This window comes from Numida meleagris, chromosome 24 (assembly GCF_002078875.1).
Source record: "Numida meleagris isolate 19003 breed g44 Domestic line chromosome 24, NumMel1.0, whole genome shotgun sequence".
NCBI classification, from domain to species: Eukaryota; Metazoa; Chordata; class Aves; order Galliformes; family Numididae; genus Numida; species Numida meleagris.
Genome location: NC_034432.1, coordinates 406,407 through 422,988, shown reverse-complemented (window position 1 = coordinate 422,988; position 16,582 = coordinate 406,407). Strand labels below are relative to the sequence as shown.

The following is a 16,582-nucleotide window of genomic DNA, read 5'->3' as shown; positions in this document are numbered from 1 at the left end:
TCCCTAGTGGTGCCTCCTGGAGAACATCTGTCTTGCTAGACTATCACAGCTCTCCTGGAAGGTGACAAAAGGAGGAGAGCAATAAAAACATTAAACGTTCTCACGCAGTGCTTCCTTGTAGTTAATTGGATGACACTGTACATTTGATGAAGGTCCTCTGTAAGCAGTTATTTGGGTGGATGTTAGACAGGAGAACTGACCTGCCCCATCTGAGATGATGCAGGGATGAAATTCGCAACTCTCCCAACGATTTGCAATTCCGAATTTCAACAGAATCTTCTGCAGAACAGAAAATGGTTCTCCTGACAAACGAAAACTTGTGTCTTTGTCTTCCTAAAGACTGATGTCTTTACCTTGCTCAGCAAACAGAGCTCAGTTCATTGCCATTGCAATTCAAATGAGGTCAGGAGATGGCACTAGTCATAAAATCGAATATAAAAAATACTATTTAAGGATTACAGTAAAACAAAGGGCGTGTTGAGTATATAGAATGATGTGGGGCTGATTTACTAACCATTATCAGTTATCAAAACAATTATCACAATTAGAAGTAGCTTATACAGCAAAATGCTTTGCTGCCTAACTATTATGCCCCATGTGCAGAAGCGTGTTGCGTATCCTGCTAGCAGTCAGAAGGGCTATATAAAGGCACTGCACTTCTTCCAGGTTCACCAGCGACTTCACTTCATCAGGTTTTCTCTGTGAGCCTGGTAAGTACTTCTCCTTAAGTCTCTTTACAATTATTGAGATGCTTCTCTCACTGTTTGACTGGGGAATGAACTCTATGTCAGTTCTCTGTGATGCTCAGTAGTGTTGGTCTTGTTAAATATCAGGATTTTCGTAGCCATTCAGCTGTAGCCATTGGTAGATAAATGGTCTTAAAATGCGAGGCTGTGTTCTCCCAGACTACAAAGGGAAGGGGTCAGTGAAATCCCTTTAATTTGATAAGGAGGTTACAACTTGCAGCTTGGCAGCAATTAAAAGATGTTTATATGTAAATGCAGAAGTGATAACCTCAGCTGATTTCTGCTTCTAACTACACAGTCTGTCAAATCTGCCTCCAAGGGAACACATTCACTGACATCAATGAGGCAGAAATTGGTCTCTAACAGAACTAGTGGTGGAACACTGACCAGAACAAACACTGGTTCAGATACAAGGCAGGAGGAAGGTACTTTGGAAAGATTTATTTCTTACTGGCTGCTACATCAGACTGCAAGAGACTTGCATTTGGATCTGTATTATTTAGACTTAGCCATACTGAAAAACAATATTTCAGACAGAGTAGAAGATAGGTAATATTATAAGAAAATATAGTAAGAAAATAGTATCATAAGAAAATGATTTATTCCATAGGAAGCACACAGTTTGTGCTATCACAAAGCTGGTACAAAAGCATAGAGATGCACTTATATTCTATTTTAACTCCTTAACCACTGCTGCAGGTGTACCTGCATCACAAAAGATGTCTTCAGGAGGACAGCTGATGAGCAGCAGATGCTCCTCACCCTGCGAGGTGTCCTGCCCAGAGCCCTATGCCAACGTCTGCAGCCAGCCCTGTGTCACCTCCTGCGGGGACTCCCGTGCCGTCGTCTATCCCCCACCTGTGCTCATCACCTTCCCAGGCCCCATCCTCACCTCCTTCCCTCAGGAGAGCTTCGTGGGCAGCTCGTTCCCAACACCCATCGGGGGCTTCTCGGGGGCACTGGGATCCAGTGAATCAGGGGGCTCCTATGGTGGGGGCAGCTCCTATGGAGGGGGCAGCTCCTATGGTATAGGGGGCTCCTATGGAGGAGGCAGCTCCTATGGAGGGGGCAGCTCCTATGGCATGGGGGGCTCCTATGGAGGGGGCAGCTCCTATGGAGGGGGCAGCTCCTATGGCATGGGGGGCTCCTATGGTGGGGGCAGGTCGTTTGGCTCCGGGGGCTCGTATGGAGGCAGAAGATCCATCATCTCCAGGAGCTGCTACGGAGGCGGATTTGGAGGAGGCAGCTCCTACGGCGGGGGCTCCTATGGGGGTGGGCGCTCCTTTGGCATAGGGAGCTGCTATGGAGGCAGCGGCTCCTCCGGGTTCCTCAGATCTGGTGGGGGAAGCTGTGGTTACTTCTGAAGAGCCAATGTCTCCCATTTCTGGGCTGCACTGAGCTCTCAGGGCAATGTCCTGTGTGCTCTGTGACCGCCTTCGCCAAATGTGCACTGTACTTCCCTGTCATTAAAATTATGTTGCATTCAAACTCAACTCTCTATTTTTTTCCTTTTAATCCATGTTTTCAAGTCATCTCTTGAGTAGTTCAGCACATCTGCAGTTTTCTAAATAAGAATCAAGCCCCTTTATTGCACCAACGTGTGGTGGTTGATTGGTAAGATTAATAAATCTTACACCAGATCCTTCAGTATTTGTGGTAATGTCACGTAGCATAGAATCAAAGAGGTAAATCAACCAATGCTTTCCTAGAAATACAGCCTAGTGCCAGACATGCTCCTTTTGAGAACAGGGACCTACAATACCTGTTTAAATTAATTATAATGTAATAATTATTTGATACGAAGGGCTCTGGTTTTAGATTTTTCTAAAGAACTTCTGAATATTGGGATTTGTGTGCATATATGCCCTTGGGCTCTGGCTTAACTAAGTGCTCCCTGTTCCGCTTAATTCCTATGAGGATACTTTCCCATAATAACATGACTCATCCTTATGAATCTGGTCATACCACTCTGCTCACTCTGCACCAGAAGGAACTCCTGGACAATATAAACTAGAAATTATTACCCAGTACTTTAAATCTATTCTATTATTTCTCTTGAAACTACCACCCAACACCCACTTTTGATTTAAAATCTTTTGGGAATCATTCATCCCTGCCAAATTATTTCAATTGCTAATTAGAGTTATAATGAATTTTTTGCATGTTCTTCCTTCTCAATCACAGCTTACTTGGAGAAATCTCCAGCCTCCCTCCCCCCCCCAAGTTATTTGCATCTATTCTTGGTCTCATTTCACAGAAACTACCCAGCACCTTTGATTTGTTTGGTTCAGAGAAGCTCACATAAAGGGATATAAAACTGTACAACATTTATTCAAGGTGAAAGGCAGTAAAAACCCCTTTATATTCAGTGGGGTAATAGGAGATGAAGTCATTGGCTTACAGTGCAACAAAGAAGACCAAAATTTGTTTGAGGGGGAAAGAACTCCCTCCCAGCTGCAGGAGCAGTGAGGTGCTGACATACTGACAAAGGAGACAGCAGCATGCCAATGTTGGGACACTGTTGAGAGCAGCTCAGACAAATCTTTTCCAGGGATAATTCAGGAGAGAGTATGGGATGAGAAAGCTCAGCAGTGCTCTTTCCATAGCTGTTTCATGTAATTCCATTTTTCTTTCTTTCCAGAATGATCTCTTTTTTGAGCCTCTTGAATTGCTCAGCAGTTTGTGAAGGATGTTCTCCTCCTCGAGCAATTCACATCCATGTAACTTGTTCACAGCCACACTTGTTACTTCTCTAGTTTCCGAGTTACCCAAAAATCCTCTCCCGGCGGTGACTGCATGACTACCTCCTCATCACTGCCTCTATAAACGTAAACAAACATCGCCGCGAGAATAAATGCATGCGTGGATCCGAGAGCTGGGCTCAGGCGCTCCCTCTAGAGCCGCTCCCGGAGCTCGGGCACCTGAGGGCGGCTCCTGCAAACCGGCTCCTGCTGCGGGCTCTGCAGGAAGGGAGGCTGAGATTGAGGGCAGGAGACTGAGGCTGGAGGGGTCCTGAGATTGAGGGCAGGAGGCTGAGATTGAGGGCAGGAGACTGAGGCTGGAGGGGTCCTGAGACTGAGGGCAGGAGGCTGAGACTGAGGGCAGGAGACTGAGGCTGGAGGGGTCCTGAGACTGAGGGCAGGAGGCTGAGACTGAGGGCAGGAGACTGAGGCTGGAGGGGTCCTGAGGCTGAGGGCAGGAGGCTGAGGCTGAGGGCAGGAGGTTGAGGCTGGAGGGGTCCTGAGGCTGAGGGCAGGAGACTGAGATTGAGGGCAGGAGTCTGAGGCTGAGGGGTCCTGAGGCTGAGGGCAGGAGACTGAGAATGAGGGCAGGAGGGATCCTGAGGCCATGGGCACAGGTCAAAGCCCTGGGAGGAGGCTGCAGGGTGGGCTGAGCACCAGCAGAGTGCAGGAGATGGGCTCAGAACTAAGGGAAGGAGGTGGGATGATGCCGGGATCTGCTCTCTGAAGGTTCCAGAGGCTGACATGTCCGGCTGTGCCTGGTCAGAAACCACTGAAATCCTCTCTCAGCATCACATCTCGTCTCCCCTGAACATCTCCAGAACAGTGGGTAAAAGCTGCAGGTGCAGCTCTGCCTGGGTAAGAATAATTCTTGTTGTCACCACGCTCTTGGGTTCATCCAAGCAAAGGGTGCCTGCACACACTGAGTAGTTTCTGGGTTCCTAACCTTCCCCTCCCTCTCCCCACCCCCCAATACCCGCATGTATATATTTCCATTTATTAGTGATGTTGTAACTTCTGTGCTATCAATTATCTCTTCGAAGCAAAGGGATTTCAGAGGATCCTCTAGGCAAGAGCACATACTGAAAATGTTCTGAGGAAATGCTTTCAGATAGTTTTGCAAACACCCACTAATGTTTTATACATGCAAAGTATTGTGGTGTTAGGAGGTTAATAACAGGCTGCCAGTATTAAACTCCACAGTATTGAATCATAGCGTCACTTTAAAATATATATGTCAAGGCCACCCATGTGATCCTCTGATTCAAGCAATGATAAGCACCTTGGGAATTTGGATCTCTTTGCTTTGTTTTGTTTTCTGATTAAAAGCCAGCTCTGCATTTGTTAGCCTAATCATACTATTTAAAACACGTTGGCCAAATATTCACCTTTCTGAACCAAGGCATGTTTAAAAAAATAAATAGTATTATGTCATCTGAGGGTGCTGGGTCTGTGCTTCAAACACAGAGAGATGCTGTTCATCACAGCATGTCAAGTCAGGCACAGACTGGTAACTCTGCATCACCAAAGCCTTCATGAGCAATCTTAAATAAAGCAGTGGTGCTCTTTTCCCTGGCCAGCCTGCATGGTAAATGAGGTTGTTCCAGCCTTGCTTGCTTTGCCAGAACTCTGCTCCCTTACCCGGGTCAGGCACATTTAGGTCTCTGCGTTTAGGAATTTTTCTGATGCAGCTGTGACCATAACCACGGGAGAAGGAACTGGAGGGACAACGATTTAATCCAAACCAGACTGAGCAGTTCCTAGATCCTGCTATCACCAAAGGGAGCTTTCTCCCCTCGTGTTTCTTCCTGGGCTTGGCTGAGGTTGCTGCCACACCAATGCCTTGCACGGTAATGCATCCTTGCTTGGAAGAGACTCCAACATAAAGTGAGGAGGGACCACAGGCGATGCTTGGCCCCAGGAGTGTCTCTCCAAGGCAATCCTGGACACTACAGTCATACAGTGACTACAGTTTCTGTAAACATGCCCTAACAAGCATCAAACTAGCAAGCACACTTACTGCTAATATTAGGTTAGGCTCTTATGCATTCTTGGAGGTCAAGATGCTTAGGGAAGGAAAACAAACCCCCGTTTTCTAAGGAATGGATTCCCACAGAGGCTCTGAGCTGCTGCAGCATGGCCAGGGCTGTGTGAGAGCCGGGGTTTACTCGTATAGGTTGCCTTCACACTCTCAGGGCTTCGAGAATGGGTTTGACGCTTAAAACCCTGAAATGAAAGGAATCCAGGGACGGGACTGTTGAAGGCACATGCTGGTTAGAATAGGGTAATCAACACAAACAGCAAGCAAAACAATTACTGTAATTACACGTCAAATTTTGTTTGGGGAGTAATGGAACCTAATGCACAAATATGACGTTATTTTCTTGCATCAGCCTGGTGGTCCAGGACGGTATATAAAACCACCCATGATTCAGACACCTTCCAGCAGGTTCTCGTGACTTCTCCTCGGTGAACAGAGTAAGTTGGATTCTGATATAATTTCTTCTTTCTAAAAAGAAAACAAAAGCAAAAACAAACAAACGAAAGATCAACATTTTTGGAAATATCTGGGTTTATTTCGGGGCTGAATTTTGGATTAATATTCGGCAATTTTGTACGATAGGAATTATTTTCATGAGAAAGACATTTGCTTACTATTCTTTTGAAGGCGGTGATGGACTGAGGTTTTAAAGTACATTTGAATTCTGGATAAAATTAAAGACATCTACTTCTGTTGTTATACAGAGATTTAATGCATATGGCCTTTAGGGAGCCTTAGTATATTTTAGCAAGTGTTACACATCTGGCAGCATTGTTCAGACCTCATGGCTTCTGATTTGTATCTAACTTTGGGCAGAGACACGATGGGTGAATATTGAGACAGGCAATACAAAGAGTGAGATGGTGAGATGGCTGCAGTCACCCTTCGGAGCGGAGCCAGACCTCAGGACTCTGCGTGTTTCTGGATGTGGCCCTACAGAGCTTCTGGTCTGAATTTGGGAATGCTGCACCTGAGACCCTCTTAGGCACTTGTCCTGAGTAGCCCGGGACAACATTTTGGCATTGCTACCTGCAGCTATGCAGAAAAATTGGGAACATAGTGACTGTCTACTTAGGGTATATATTTCTCCAGGAGTTGCTTTGGGTGTTTTTGTTCTATTTATGCAAAGAAATGCTCTTATGCAAAGCTTTCAACAGGCTGTGAAAGCATATATTAACCTGTATATATGTTTTATACTGTATGTTATGCATTTGGGTTTGATTTCTTAGGCATAATTTCCCATGGTTTTGATTCTGCTGAGGCAGTTGCAGGTCAGTTGAAGAGCACTGAACTGATAGATGAAGTGGCTTGAAAGGGTGGGAGCCTGAAGATAACGTCTGGATTAGGGCTTAAGGGCCAGGAGAAGCTTAGGTGAATAATGTCTATTTTGGCATTGTCTCTAAAGCAAAAACAAAAAAAAAAAAATCCAAGAAAAATAGCTTGAGTCAAATTGAACCCCACCTAGGCTTTTCTAATATGCTGCTCAGCTAGACAATAAATAAATAAATAAAAATAGATAATCGCTTTGGCTAAAAACGAAGTACTCCATTCAACCTCAAACAACAGATTGCCTAGTTCCTTCTTTTGGCCCTTTGATTTGGCATTTGCATACGCTTGAAATGACAGCTCAAAATGTGTTTTTATGTTTTCCAAATTACTTCTCCACCCTTTGATTTATTTTAAAAGGAAAAGGACATTGAATCCACAGTGTCTCTTCAGGGCTCAGATTTGCTTAGCTCCAGCACTGACCCTGGCCTGTTGTCTCTTTGGGGTGTTATTTGCTTATTTCTTGCAGGTCTACAGCACGGCTAAACGATGTCTTGTGAAAAAACCCTGTGCACGGAGCCGTGTGCTGCCGTAGGAAATGTGAACCGCCCTGAGCCCTGTGCTGCTGCCCACAGTGAGCCCAGCGTCATCGCCTGCCCCGACTCCCGCGTCATCATCTTCCCACCACCAGTGGTCGTCACTATTCCAGGGCCCATCCTCACCACCTACCCACAAGAGACCATCGTGGGCTCCACAGAATCAGCCGAGCTGGCCTCCGCCCTGGAGTCGGGTGTAGCCATCGGCTCATCACAGAAAGGTGCTGAGTGCGCACTGCCCTGCGCCGAGCCCTGTGCCACGAAGCTCGTGACAAAGTGCGAGGCCCCGTGTCCACCTCCGTGTCCACCTCCGTGTCCACCTCCGTGTGCACCTCCGTGTCCACCTCCGTGTGTGCCCCCATGTCCTCCTCCATGCGTGCCCCAATGCGTGCCCCAGTGTGAGCCGCAGTGCGTGCCTCTGTGTGTGCCGGAGCGCTCCTACACTTATTCCACCCAGTGGAAGCATCCTTGCCAGAGGGGCTTCTGCAAGACGCTCTAATCAGCCTACAGCAGAGAATAATCACAGGAACACAGCAAGCAAAGGAGTGAACGGATACGGCGCGTCATTTACAGGCATGGCTTTCATGGTTCTTCCTACTGCAGAGGGAAGTGACCCAGAATCAGGACACTGCTTCTAATTCCTGTATACTGCTTTAGCTTAGATTAATGCTTTCTTTATTCTTGTGGCTTTGCATCTTACATCTGTGCTTTTAACTTCCTCTACACAGTTTAACTGTGATTTAAACAAACAAAAAAAGCACACCTAGAGATTTGAATGTCATACTCAGCAAAAATGAGGAAAAAGAACATCTTGATGAAATGTGCCACACTAGAATGGGTAACTGGTTCTAGCTTTTCTTGTTTCTAGAAATATACGCTTTCTAGACTGCATAATTCTTTCTGCAAATGTTTACTCCACTCTGCATTCACATTAAAAGGCTGCTGCATCAAACCATTGGCCTTCTGAATCTCCTTTTTCCTCTGCTTCTCATTTGCAATGCTCTCTTGGAGATACTCTGTCTTATATAGAGGAACAGAAGCTGTCCTCAACATTCTTCCCAGACCAGCCACAACTTGATGCCCAGGGAAAACTAAGGGTTTGGTTCTGCTGTGAAAATTGGAATATCTGCTGTACATTCTAGGCTGCAGGCTGGAAACTAGTGAGCACAAGTACAAGTCATAGGGAAATGTGGGTCTGTGTTTTCTAAGGTATATGCCTTGAGATTATAGCAAAATGTATATATTTTTAAAATATTATGTCCTAATGTGTATCCAGTCCTATTTGGAAGTCTTCTGACAGGTTGCAGTTCTTCATATTTCTGCATTAAAACTTTCCCAGCCTGCTTTTGGAAAAAACAAAAAACAAAAAACAACACTCATGAATATTAGCAGTCGTCTGAGGACTTGAAGTACCAGTTCCTTATTTCTGTGTCTGCTCAGCTGGTGCCAGCAGTGAGTCCCTCCAGGCAGACGCTACTTGGGACGTCAGCTGTGTCCTGCTCATGCCAAGCAAATTCACATGCTGTTTTTATTCTAAAGATTATTTTGATTTCCTTCTTCTCTAATGGCTACATACGTGTGCTGGCTTATTTAAAGCACAGCCTCTTTGTGCCTAGGAAATACTACCTCATTCTGGCAATAATACCCACCCAAAAACATCCCAAGATTTCCGCAGAACAAAGGGCCGCCAGAGTGCTTCACCGGCACCTGCTGAGGTATTACACATATAATATGGTATGTTAATACAATGTTAATAGTATATTACTTGGGTTACATTCCTCAAGACTCTGTAATAACTCTGATCTGAAAAAAAAAAAAAAAAAAGGTCATGATTTCACATACATTTACTTCCATATTTACTGAGGATATTTTATTTTAGTAAATGGATGATTTTCAAGATAAAGTTGCTTTTCTTTTGTTTTATGATGATAGCTTTTACCAATCAAGATGCACGGCTGCTTCCAATCATCTTGATTTCAAGAGAGAGGCACGCTGGGACCCCTTAGCTGAGCAGTTCCAGGTATACAAGATCATCTTCCAGGTGACCACATTTTAAAAAGAACCTACTTGTTAACAATAAAGCAGTTGCCATGACAAAACGTCAAAGGTATTAAAGCAAAGACTCCGGGCACCAGCAGGAACACGCCTTCCTCTGCACTGCCCTTCCCTGCCAGGTGGGGCCGTGCTCGGAGCAGGCCACCCCACCATGGGGGAGCTGCGGGCATGGGGGAGCTGCGGACACAGCGGAGCTGCCTGGAAGTGCAGGCCCTGCTGGAAGTGCATGTCCACTCAGAAACGCAGGCCCACCAAGAAGTGCAGGCCTTAGTGGAAATGCAGGCCCCAGCAGAAGTGCAGGCCCCAGTGGAAGGACAGGCCTACCAAGAAGTGCAGGCCCCAGTAGGAGTGCAGGCTCCCTGGCTGCACACTGAGGCTGCTGCCACCCTGTGGTGCCGGCCTGCCTCTGTTGGGCTTGTGGAGAACTCTTGGAATGTGCTCCAGGCAAGCTGAAGTGCAAATTTTACTGCAAATGGAGGTGCCAAAATTGTCTGAAAGCCAAGGGATATGCTCCAGTGCACACCACAGGCCAGGGTCATGGTGAACCAGCCATAAAAGCAGCCTGGCTTCATGTCTAGGATCCTCGGTGCCCACCACGCCAGGAGGGCTGCTGCTAGTCCACAAGCTTTGCAAAGCTTTACTTGATTCCTCTTTGTAAAGATAGCCCTGATGAAAGCCTGTGCCAGCCCCTTGCTTCAACCTCTTTTTTTGTTTACCCTGTGAGACAGATCCAAGTGTCACTTTGCCCGCTGCTTTTCTTTTCACCATTTTATGCTGTTGCTGATGTTTTATTGAATGTGAGTCATTATTATGTCACTTTTCACAGAAAAATGTAGTTGCTGCTTTAAAGCTAAATGACACTTCCATGGAGAATCTTGGATCAGGCTCAGCTGTTGCTATCTTTTGACACATCTAACATGAATTATAGTATTTCCTAAACGCTGCAGCTGAGTTCTGGTGTTTGGTCGCTGATGTAAATGAAATAGCAGAGAGATTTGGCCATGCTAGCAGGGAAAAGCAGCTAGACAAGTAGGAAAACAAAGGTGGTTGGGAAGACCTATTGGTTCATGTTTACAGGTGAGAAAAAGATGCTCAGAATGTGGCAAACTTTCAGAACAGCTTATTAAATAAAATCCCCGGAAAGTCTGGGCCCCCTGGATTGGTGTGGGGCACAAAACCCCCTGGAGTGAGTTCAGAAGCCTTCATCTTTGTGTTGCTACTTTTCAGAGTTACCTGTCCCTAAGTAATGTCCTTGGCTACCTGTGTTTATGGTTATTCTTTAGAATTGCTATGATAAAACAAAAGGTAATATAAGATCGACAAGTATCAGCAGTTATTGCACCATGAGCAAGCAGCATTTTCAGAACAGTAAGGAATGTTTCATCATACATTGTGCTCACAATGCCGTATCCCTCATCAAGATTTAATCTTTGCACATGAGTCAGCCCTGCAAGTCTTCAAGGCAATATTTAGTTTCCAAAACTTGAGTCAGTAAAACATGCAAATGAACCAAAAGATATTATTTTGCAAAGGTGATGTGTAAGAGGTTGATCCTCCCAAGCAAGTTCCTATTCCCTCCCTGTGACGCTTCTATGCCAGCCTACAAAAAGAAATCACCAGGTTCTAAGTGGCATAAGGAATAGACTTTTGCCAAATGAGAAAGAGCAAGAGAGACCTGATTCATAACATTCTTTCAAATATGTATATCTGGAGCTGAGCACCATCCAAAGTAATAGCTGACCACATGTCATATATATGCAGACCAAAGCCTATTCGTGGTCAGAAAAAAAGGCATGGTGTATTTAATGCAGCAAACCCAGGCTACTGACAAAGTTCTTGGTGATGATGGCTGTGCTTTATCGGAATAGGTTAGGACACAGCTCTGTGCCCTGAGTATACTCATCACTCCTCACCATATTTGTGTTTCTGTGCTTAATCTGCTCATGCTTTTTTTTTCTCTGTTGATGAACTTGCTGCCAATGTTTCGAAATGATCTCTAGATTATGTTGAATCACTGTGGAGATCCCTGGAGCAACAGCCTGGGAAAGTCTTGGGCTTGCTCAGAACAGGTGGTTCAGGAGACACTGAATTCAGCTCTCTGACCTCAGTGCTGTGCAGGGTTATTAGCATCCCAGTAATCGCTGGAGTGAGATGCCCCAGTTTTGAGTAATTGTTCCTGTCTAAAACATAGCACTGGTGTTATTTCAGTACATTGGTTAAATCAAAGCTTTTTTTACTTTATTTTTGGGTCTTTTTTCTTTTTTTTTTTCCTTTTTTTTTTTTTTTTTCCTTTTTAAACATGCAGCCCTCACTCCTGCACACAGATGAAAGCATGGCTATGGCAGGGAGCCCATGCTTGCATGGAGATGGGCAATTGTACCTAGCTGCTGCTATGGAGAGTGCTCTGATGTTGCGTATCCCTTTGTTTAGCATTTAGAGGAGTGTTATGCAAAAATGTTCACTACTTTGATGGTGGAGTGTTACTGACGCTGTACTAGGTAGCCTATTTCACTTCCTGGGAATAGGGTGAGGAATGGGAAGAACCCATGAGGTGGTCACAGGCAAAGGATTCCAATAATGACGGATTGGGATCCATCCTGACGGTGACTCTAATCGTGTCTAACTGATGGATGTTTGGAGGTGGTACTCCAAAACATGTGTTAGTATACAGTTCATCACTTCTGGCTCATAGGATTTCTTTAGAAGCTTTTGATTCTGGACAGACTTGCAGCATCTAACTTGAACTATGGACATCCCAAGGCACTACCGGGGTCCTGAGAGCCAGTCACTGTGCTCCTCTGCCCACTCTGTCCTTCCCAGTGCATGCAGTGCTCAGGGAGGAGGAGCTGGCTTGGTCTGACTTGACAAGACAACACATATATTCCCCATCAAAATAACAACCCCAGTTTTTCCTGGTCAACAAACCGTCATCAAAAGTAACAGGAGCTCTGAACTCAACCAGAAAACTCACCACTGAAGTTCAGTGTAGTATTTTCATGCCATAAATTATTCATTTGTTATTGCTGCTGACTCACAAGTGCTAGAGACCAATGTGTTGAGGGTAAATGTTAGTAAAGTCACCAGTAATGCTGTTAAGGTCAGCTTTAAAGCAATTAGCATGAGCATAGTTTCTTAACGGCCATTACTGTTCTAGCACCTATTAGTTGGTAAATCTAACTACTGTTATATCACTATCACTCTAAAATTGTCCCCTGCTATTTTGCATACTAATAATTTATGCTTGTGTGGCAAATTCTTGAAGTCTCATGGCTTGAGTTTCTGCAGTATCTGTCCCTTGAGGGTGTCCACTATAGCTTGAACATCTAACAATTAGTGGAATTTAAAAACTACACAAATTCACAGGTCCAAAAGTTCCAATCTGGAATTTTCTGCTGATTCCCAATAAAGAGTGTCAGCTGTGTCAAAAACCAGCCTAGATTCTTCCCCCAGGAATTTAGGCATGCTTGTGCATTATTTTTACTGATTTATCATTTTGGCTCCCTGCTGCAGGTAGTTGTAGTGTTGATGGTAACATCCCTGGCATGGTGCAAGGTGGCTCTCCATCCTCATCTGCTTTGGGTTTGGCTGAAGGCAGCGTCACCTTGAGATATCAAAGGACAAGGATGAAAGGTGATAGCAAACTTTCAGACTGCAAAAATGACAGACGCTTGTAGAGGCTTTGATTGCAAGAACTGTGATTATCAAGGTCTTGGGAGAGACCTTCCATTCTCTGTACAAAACTCTGTCTTTACAGAAACATAAAGTGGACCTCTGGATAAGGATGATGGGTGGCATAATGCAGCCTTCTGAGTAGGCATCTTGCCATTCAGTTCAGCAAGATAAAAGGGAGGGTGCCTCCCGTGTAGGCTGAGCAGCATAAACACGCCTTTCTTCAATTCATTCCTCTCTTGTGCTTGTTTACACCCTTGACAATTTAAGCCCTGTTGTTTATAGCATAGATTACGTTTAAAGTGTGTGGGATGGTTATGAGGAAGCTCTAGGCAATGCTTATCTGGGTTGTTCTAATTTTTCCACAGAATAAAGGACTTCAAAGTACCTCTGCATGATTAACATGGTGTAGATACAGTGCTCTGTTATGATAAAGTTAATGGCATGTTACTGCAGTTTTAAGTCTTGGTAATGAGTAATAGTTTCACTTTAAAACATGATCTTATCTCCCGAAGCAGACCCTTCATATCTCTGCAGATCCAGGTTATTTTCTTTGCCATGAAAGACAGATATTGGTCAGGTTATGCTGAAGTTGAGCCGATAAATTTTGGAGCCTTCTGATCTTTACACGATGCAAATTGAAAAGAAAGAAAAGGGGATTACCCTACACCAAATCTGGACATAAAAAAGATAGAAAACGGTCCTTGCAGTTCTACTAATTAAACACATATACTACAAATGATAAAATCCCTACTTCTCCAGTGGTAGCTTTATTATTTCCTTGTGCAAAGAAGTTATAATTCTCCATGGAGGTGGAGAAGCCACAGATTTATTCAATGTCTAGCTCTGCTTCCAGCTGGAGGATTTGGGTTTCAAGCCAAGCTTTTCAAAATCTAATGAGGAATTGTTCACACTTTCTTTGAAAAGAAACTTTTCAGCTAGAACTAGTGATCATAAAGAAACCTCAGTCATTTCTCAGTTGGGTGTCACACTATGCGGGGTTCAGAACTGTTTAACAATTAACCATAAGCAAAATAATTACAGCAGTTGACGGAACCATCCTCGCAACAACATCTGATTTGCAAGTAAATGAGATAATCACCAACAAATAGGTCTTGTAGCCTGCAAGCAGCTGGAGGAAGTATAAAAGCACTTGCAGCTGAAAGCTGTTTACTTATTTCTTCCAGCTTTCTCTCTTCAGTGCGTTAAGTCTGGGCTTATTCTTTTGACTGCTGTGCCTTTAATTCTAGTTTTGGCTGCCAGCTATAACCAGGTTTCTAATGCAAGCAGTCTACTTTGGGGTCTGACCGATGTGAATTTGGGTAATGGGGGACTTTGAGTCCTATATGTATTCAGTTGCTTTCTATTGAGAATGTGGGGTTGAAATCCTTGTAGATACTGGAGGTTATTTTCAGGATGGTTAGCTGAATTCTAATCAAATATTTGTTATTTCACGTACTGCTATTGAAGTTCAAAGTTTTAACCATTGTTTTCCTTCCATGCATTCACGGATTTGTATCTCCTGTGTCTATATAAGGTCTAGGTGGGTGGAAATACATAGAAATCTTCAGTTTTCAGGATAAGGTGCAACTTTGCCTTGAAAAGTAACTCTGTAGTTGAACATTCCAGCAACTTTCAGCTGTAGCCCCTGCCTGGTGTTATTTACCGTGGTATTTGTGCTGGTATTTACTGTAATGAGCTCCTTGACTGTGAACATTTCTGGAAAAGCTCATTATTCTGTATTTAATGACTTCCTTGAACCAAAAGGATGCACTATAGTACCCTGAGGGGCACTGGAATTCAGCTAACAAATACTGGGTGTTGGGCTGGAGAGCTGCTGAGGGCAGGATCCTGCTACTTCACTGTCTCCAGGTGTGACCACAGAAACCTCAGACAGCTGTGCTCCAAGCTACAGTTCTTCTGAGCCCTGGAATAGCCAGAATTCTTAATGGTATTTAGAAATGGGAAGAACCAGGTCTAGCTTGGAATTGGGATGAAGCTTGCTGCTTCTGTTTGTTTTCAGGCTGGATATTTACAGAAAGCAACCTATCCACATGCCATAGCAAAGCACTCTGCTCTCCAAGCCTCTGTGCGCTCATACTGTTTGTGCAGCCTCCATCCCTGGTGCGGCTGTGGGCTGGCATGTGACATTCCTCACTGCAATTTGAGTTATGAGGAAAGTAGGGTTATTTGTATCAAATGCATGTCTTTGTATCCCAAACTTTGCTTTTAGTACTTGAAACTCCTGAAGTGTCTGTCTTCGTTCCCTGTGTTATTGTAACTGTTAATTCTGTTTATCACACCTATTGAAAGCCATACTGTGCAGCACTGACCTGGTCTTTGTTCCACCTCAGTTTCCCTCCCCTCCCCCCCCCCCCCTTACCTCTGTCTTGATGAAAATAATTCTCCTCATTCTAAGCTCCTTGATTTCTCTGCTGGGTGATGTCCTAAGTCTCTAGTAATTACCAAAAGCAGTTATCTTGCAGCCAGAAATACTCTGTTTCTTTGGAAAGAAGAGATTTGGCCCTTCAGTTTTAGCTAAAAAGGAATGCTCTTAAGTGAAAGAGATTGCCTTCCAACCATACCCACTGAACACTTCAAAACACTGCTTTCTTCACTGTGAGCCCACCCCTATGCAGGAGCTTTCCCAGAAAATATACTGGTTCTGAAGTCTATAGGGCAAAAACTTTGCTCACTGCGTTTATCCATTGGAATGCTGAAATAGATTACACATGATGACTACTTGTCAGAAACCATGTCCCTGCCCTGGTGTGAGCTGTAATCTGTGCTTGTGTGGCTGTGTCAGGTGGGATACAAATGTTCTCTTGTCTTTGTTGTTTATCAAAGATACAGATATCCCCTGAACCTGGGCAACTACAGCACAGAAAGTAGGAAACATATCACGTCCAAACCCAAGACAGGGCAAAGGTGACCCAGTTAAGGCATAGGAATCTACAGTGGATTTCCAGATTTGCAGGAATTTGGGGAGAGATTTTTAAGATGCCATGGTCTTCCTGTGTGTGCAGGGGGAAGAGCAGCCCACCTTCTGCTTGAGCCTTTCCAGTGCAGTGAGGCAACGTGAACCTTTCGTCTCATACCTAGAACTAGTTGGCTTTGTTACTGGTTCCTGGGAACACTCACTGTCTCAACTCTCTATCTGCCTGCCAATCTCATTTACATAAACTGTCAGATAATAGAACGATAATTATAAATAATAATGCTAACAAGTACAAGACATGCCTGAGATCTCCTCCCAAAGTCTCACTTAATTGCCGCGATCTGTTTGGTAAATTATTTGGCCTCTGTCTTAATCGTCCCCTCTAGAAATCATCAGCAGTAATTTCCCACTTCGTGTAGGTGTTACACAGGCTTGCCCAGAGCAGTATTATACCTGCTGGGTAAAATGTTTAATCTAGCACAAAACTGCAAAAGAGAAAGGCTGACTTGAAGGCAGGAGAAACCAGACAA

The 16,582-nt window shown here is 44.4% G+C and overlaps 3 protein-coding genes across 4 annotated transcripts in view; 2 read left to right on the top strand and 1 right to left on the bottom strand.

Moving 5' to 3' along the window:
- LOC110388003 (feather keratin 2-like) overlaps nt 1-16,582 on the bottom strand; it is a 906,242-nt gene that overhangs the window by 788,806 nt on the left and 100,854 nt on the right. The gene's annotated exons all lie outside the window — the stretch shown is intronic.
- Nucleotides 1,466-2,110, top strand: LOC110387822 (scale keratin-like). The gene has a single exon (XM_021376434.1). The coding sequence runs from the start codon at nt 1,466-1,468 to the stop codon at nt 2,108-2,110; it is 645 nt and encodes a 214-aa protein (XP_021232109.1).
- Nucleotides 3,651-8,650, top strand: LOC110387981 (probable pathogenesis-related protein ARB_02861). 2 transcript variants are annotated; one of them, XR_002432758.1, is made up of 3 exons: nt 3,651-4,345; nt 5,881-5,965; nt 7,324-8,650. XR_002432758.1 is itself a non-coding variant. In XM_021376761.1 (2 exons), the coding sequence occupies exon 2, from the start codon at nt 7,344-7,346 to the stop codon at nt 7,887-7,889; it is 546 nt and encodes a 181-aa protein (XP_021232436.1). In that variant the 5' UTR covers nt 5,532-5,965; nt 7,324-7,343; the 3' UTR covers nt 7,890-8,650. The 2 variants fall into 2 exon arrangements, 1 of the variants encoding a protein (XP_021232436.1); XM_021376761.1 differs by lacking the exon at nt 3,651-4,345 and having other exon boundaries at nt 5,532-5,965.

Bases quoted from the DNA above. Each gene is read 5' to 3' on its own strand.
- LOC110387981 (XM_021376761.1), top strand. From the start codon at position 7,344: ATGTCTTGTGAAAAAACCCTGTGCACGGAGCCGTGTGCTGCCGTAGGA.
- LOC110387822 (XM_021376434.1), top strand. From the start codon at position 1,466: ATGTCTTCAGGAGGACAGCTGATGAGCAGCAGATGCTCCTCACCCTGC.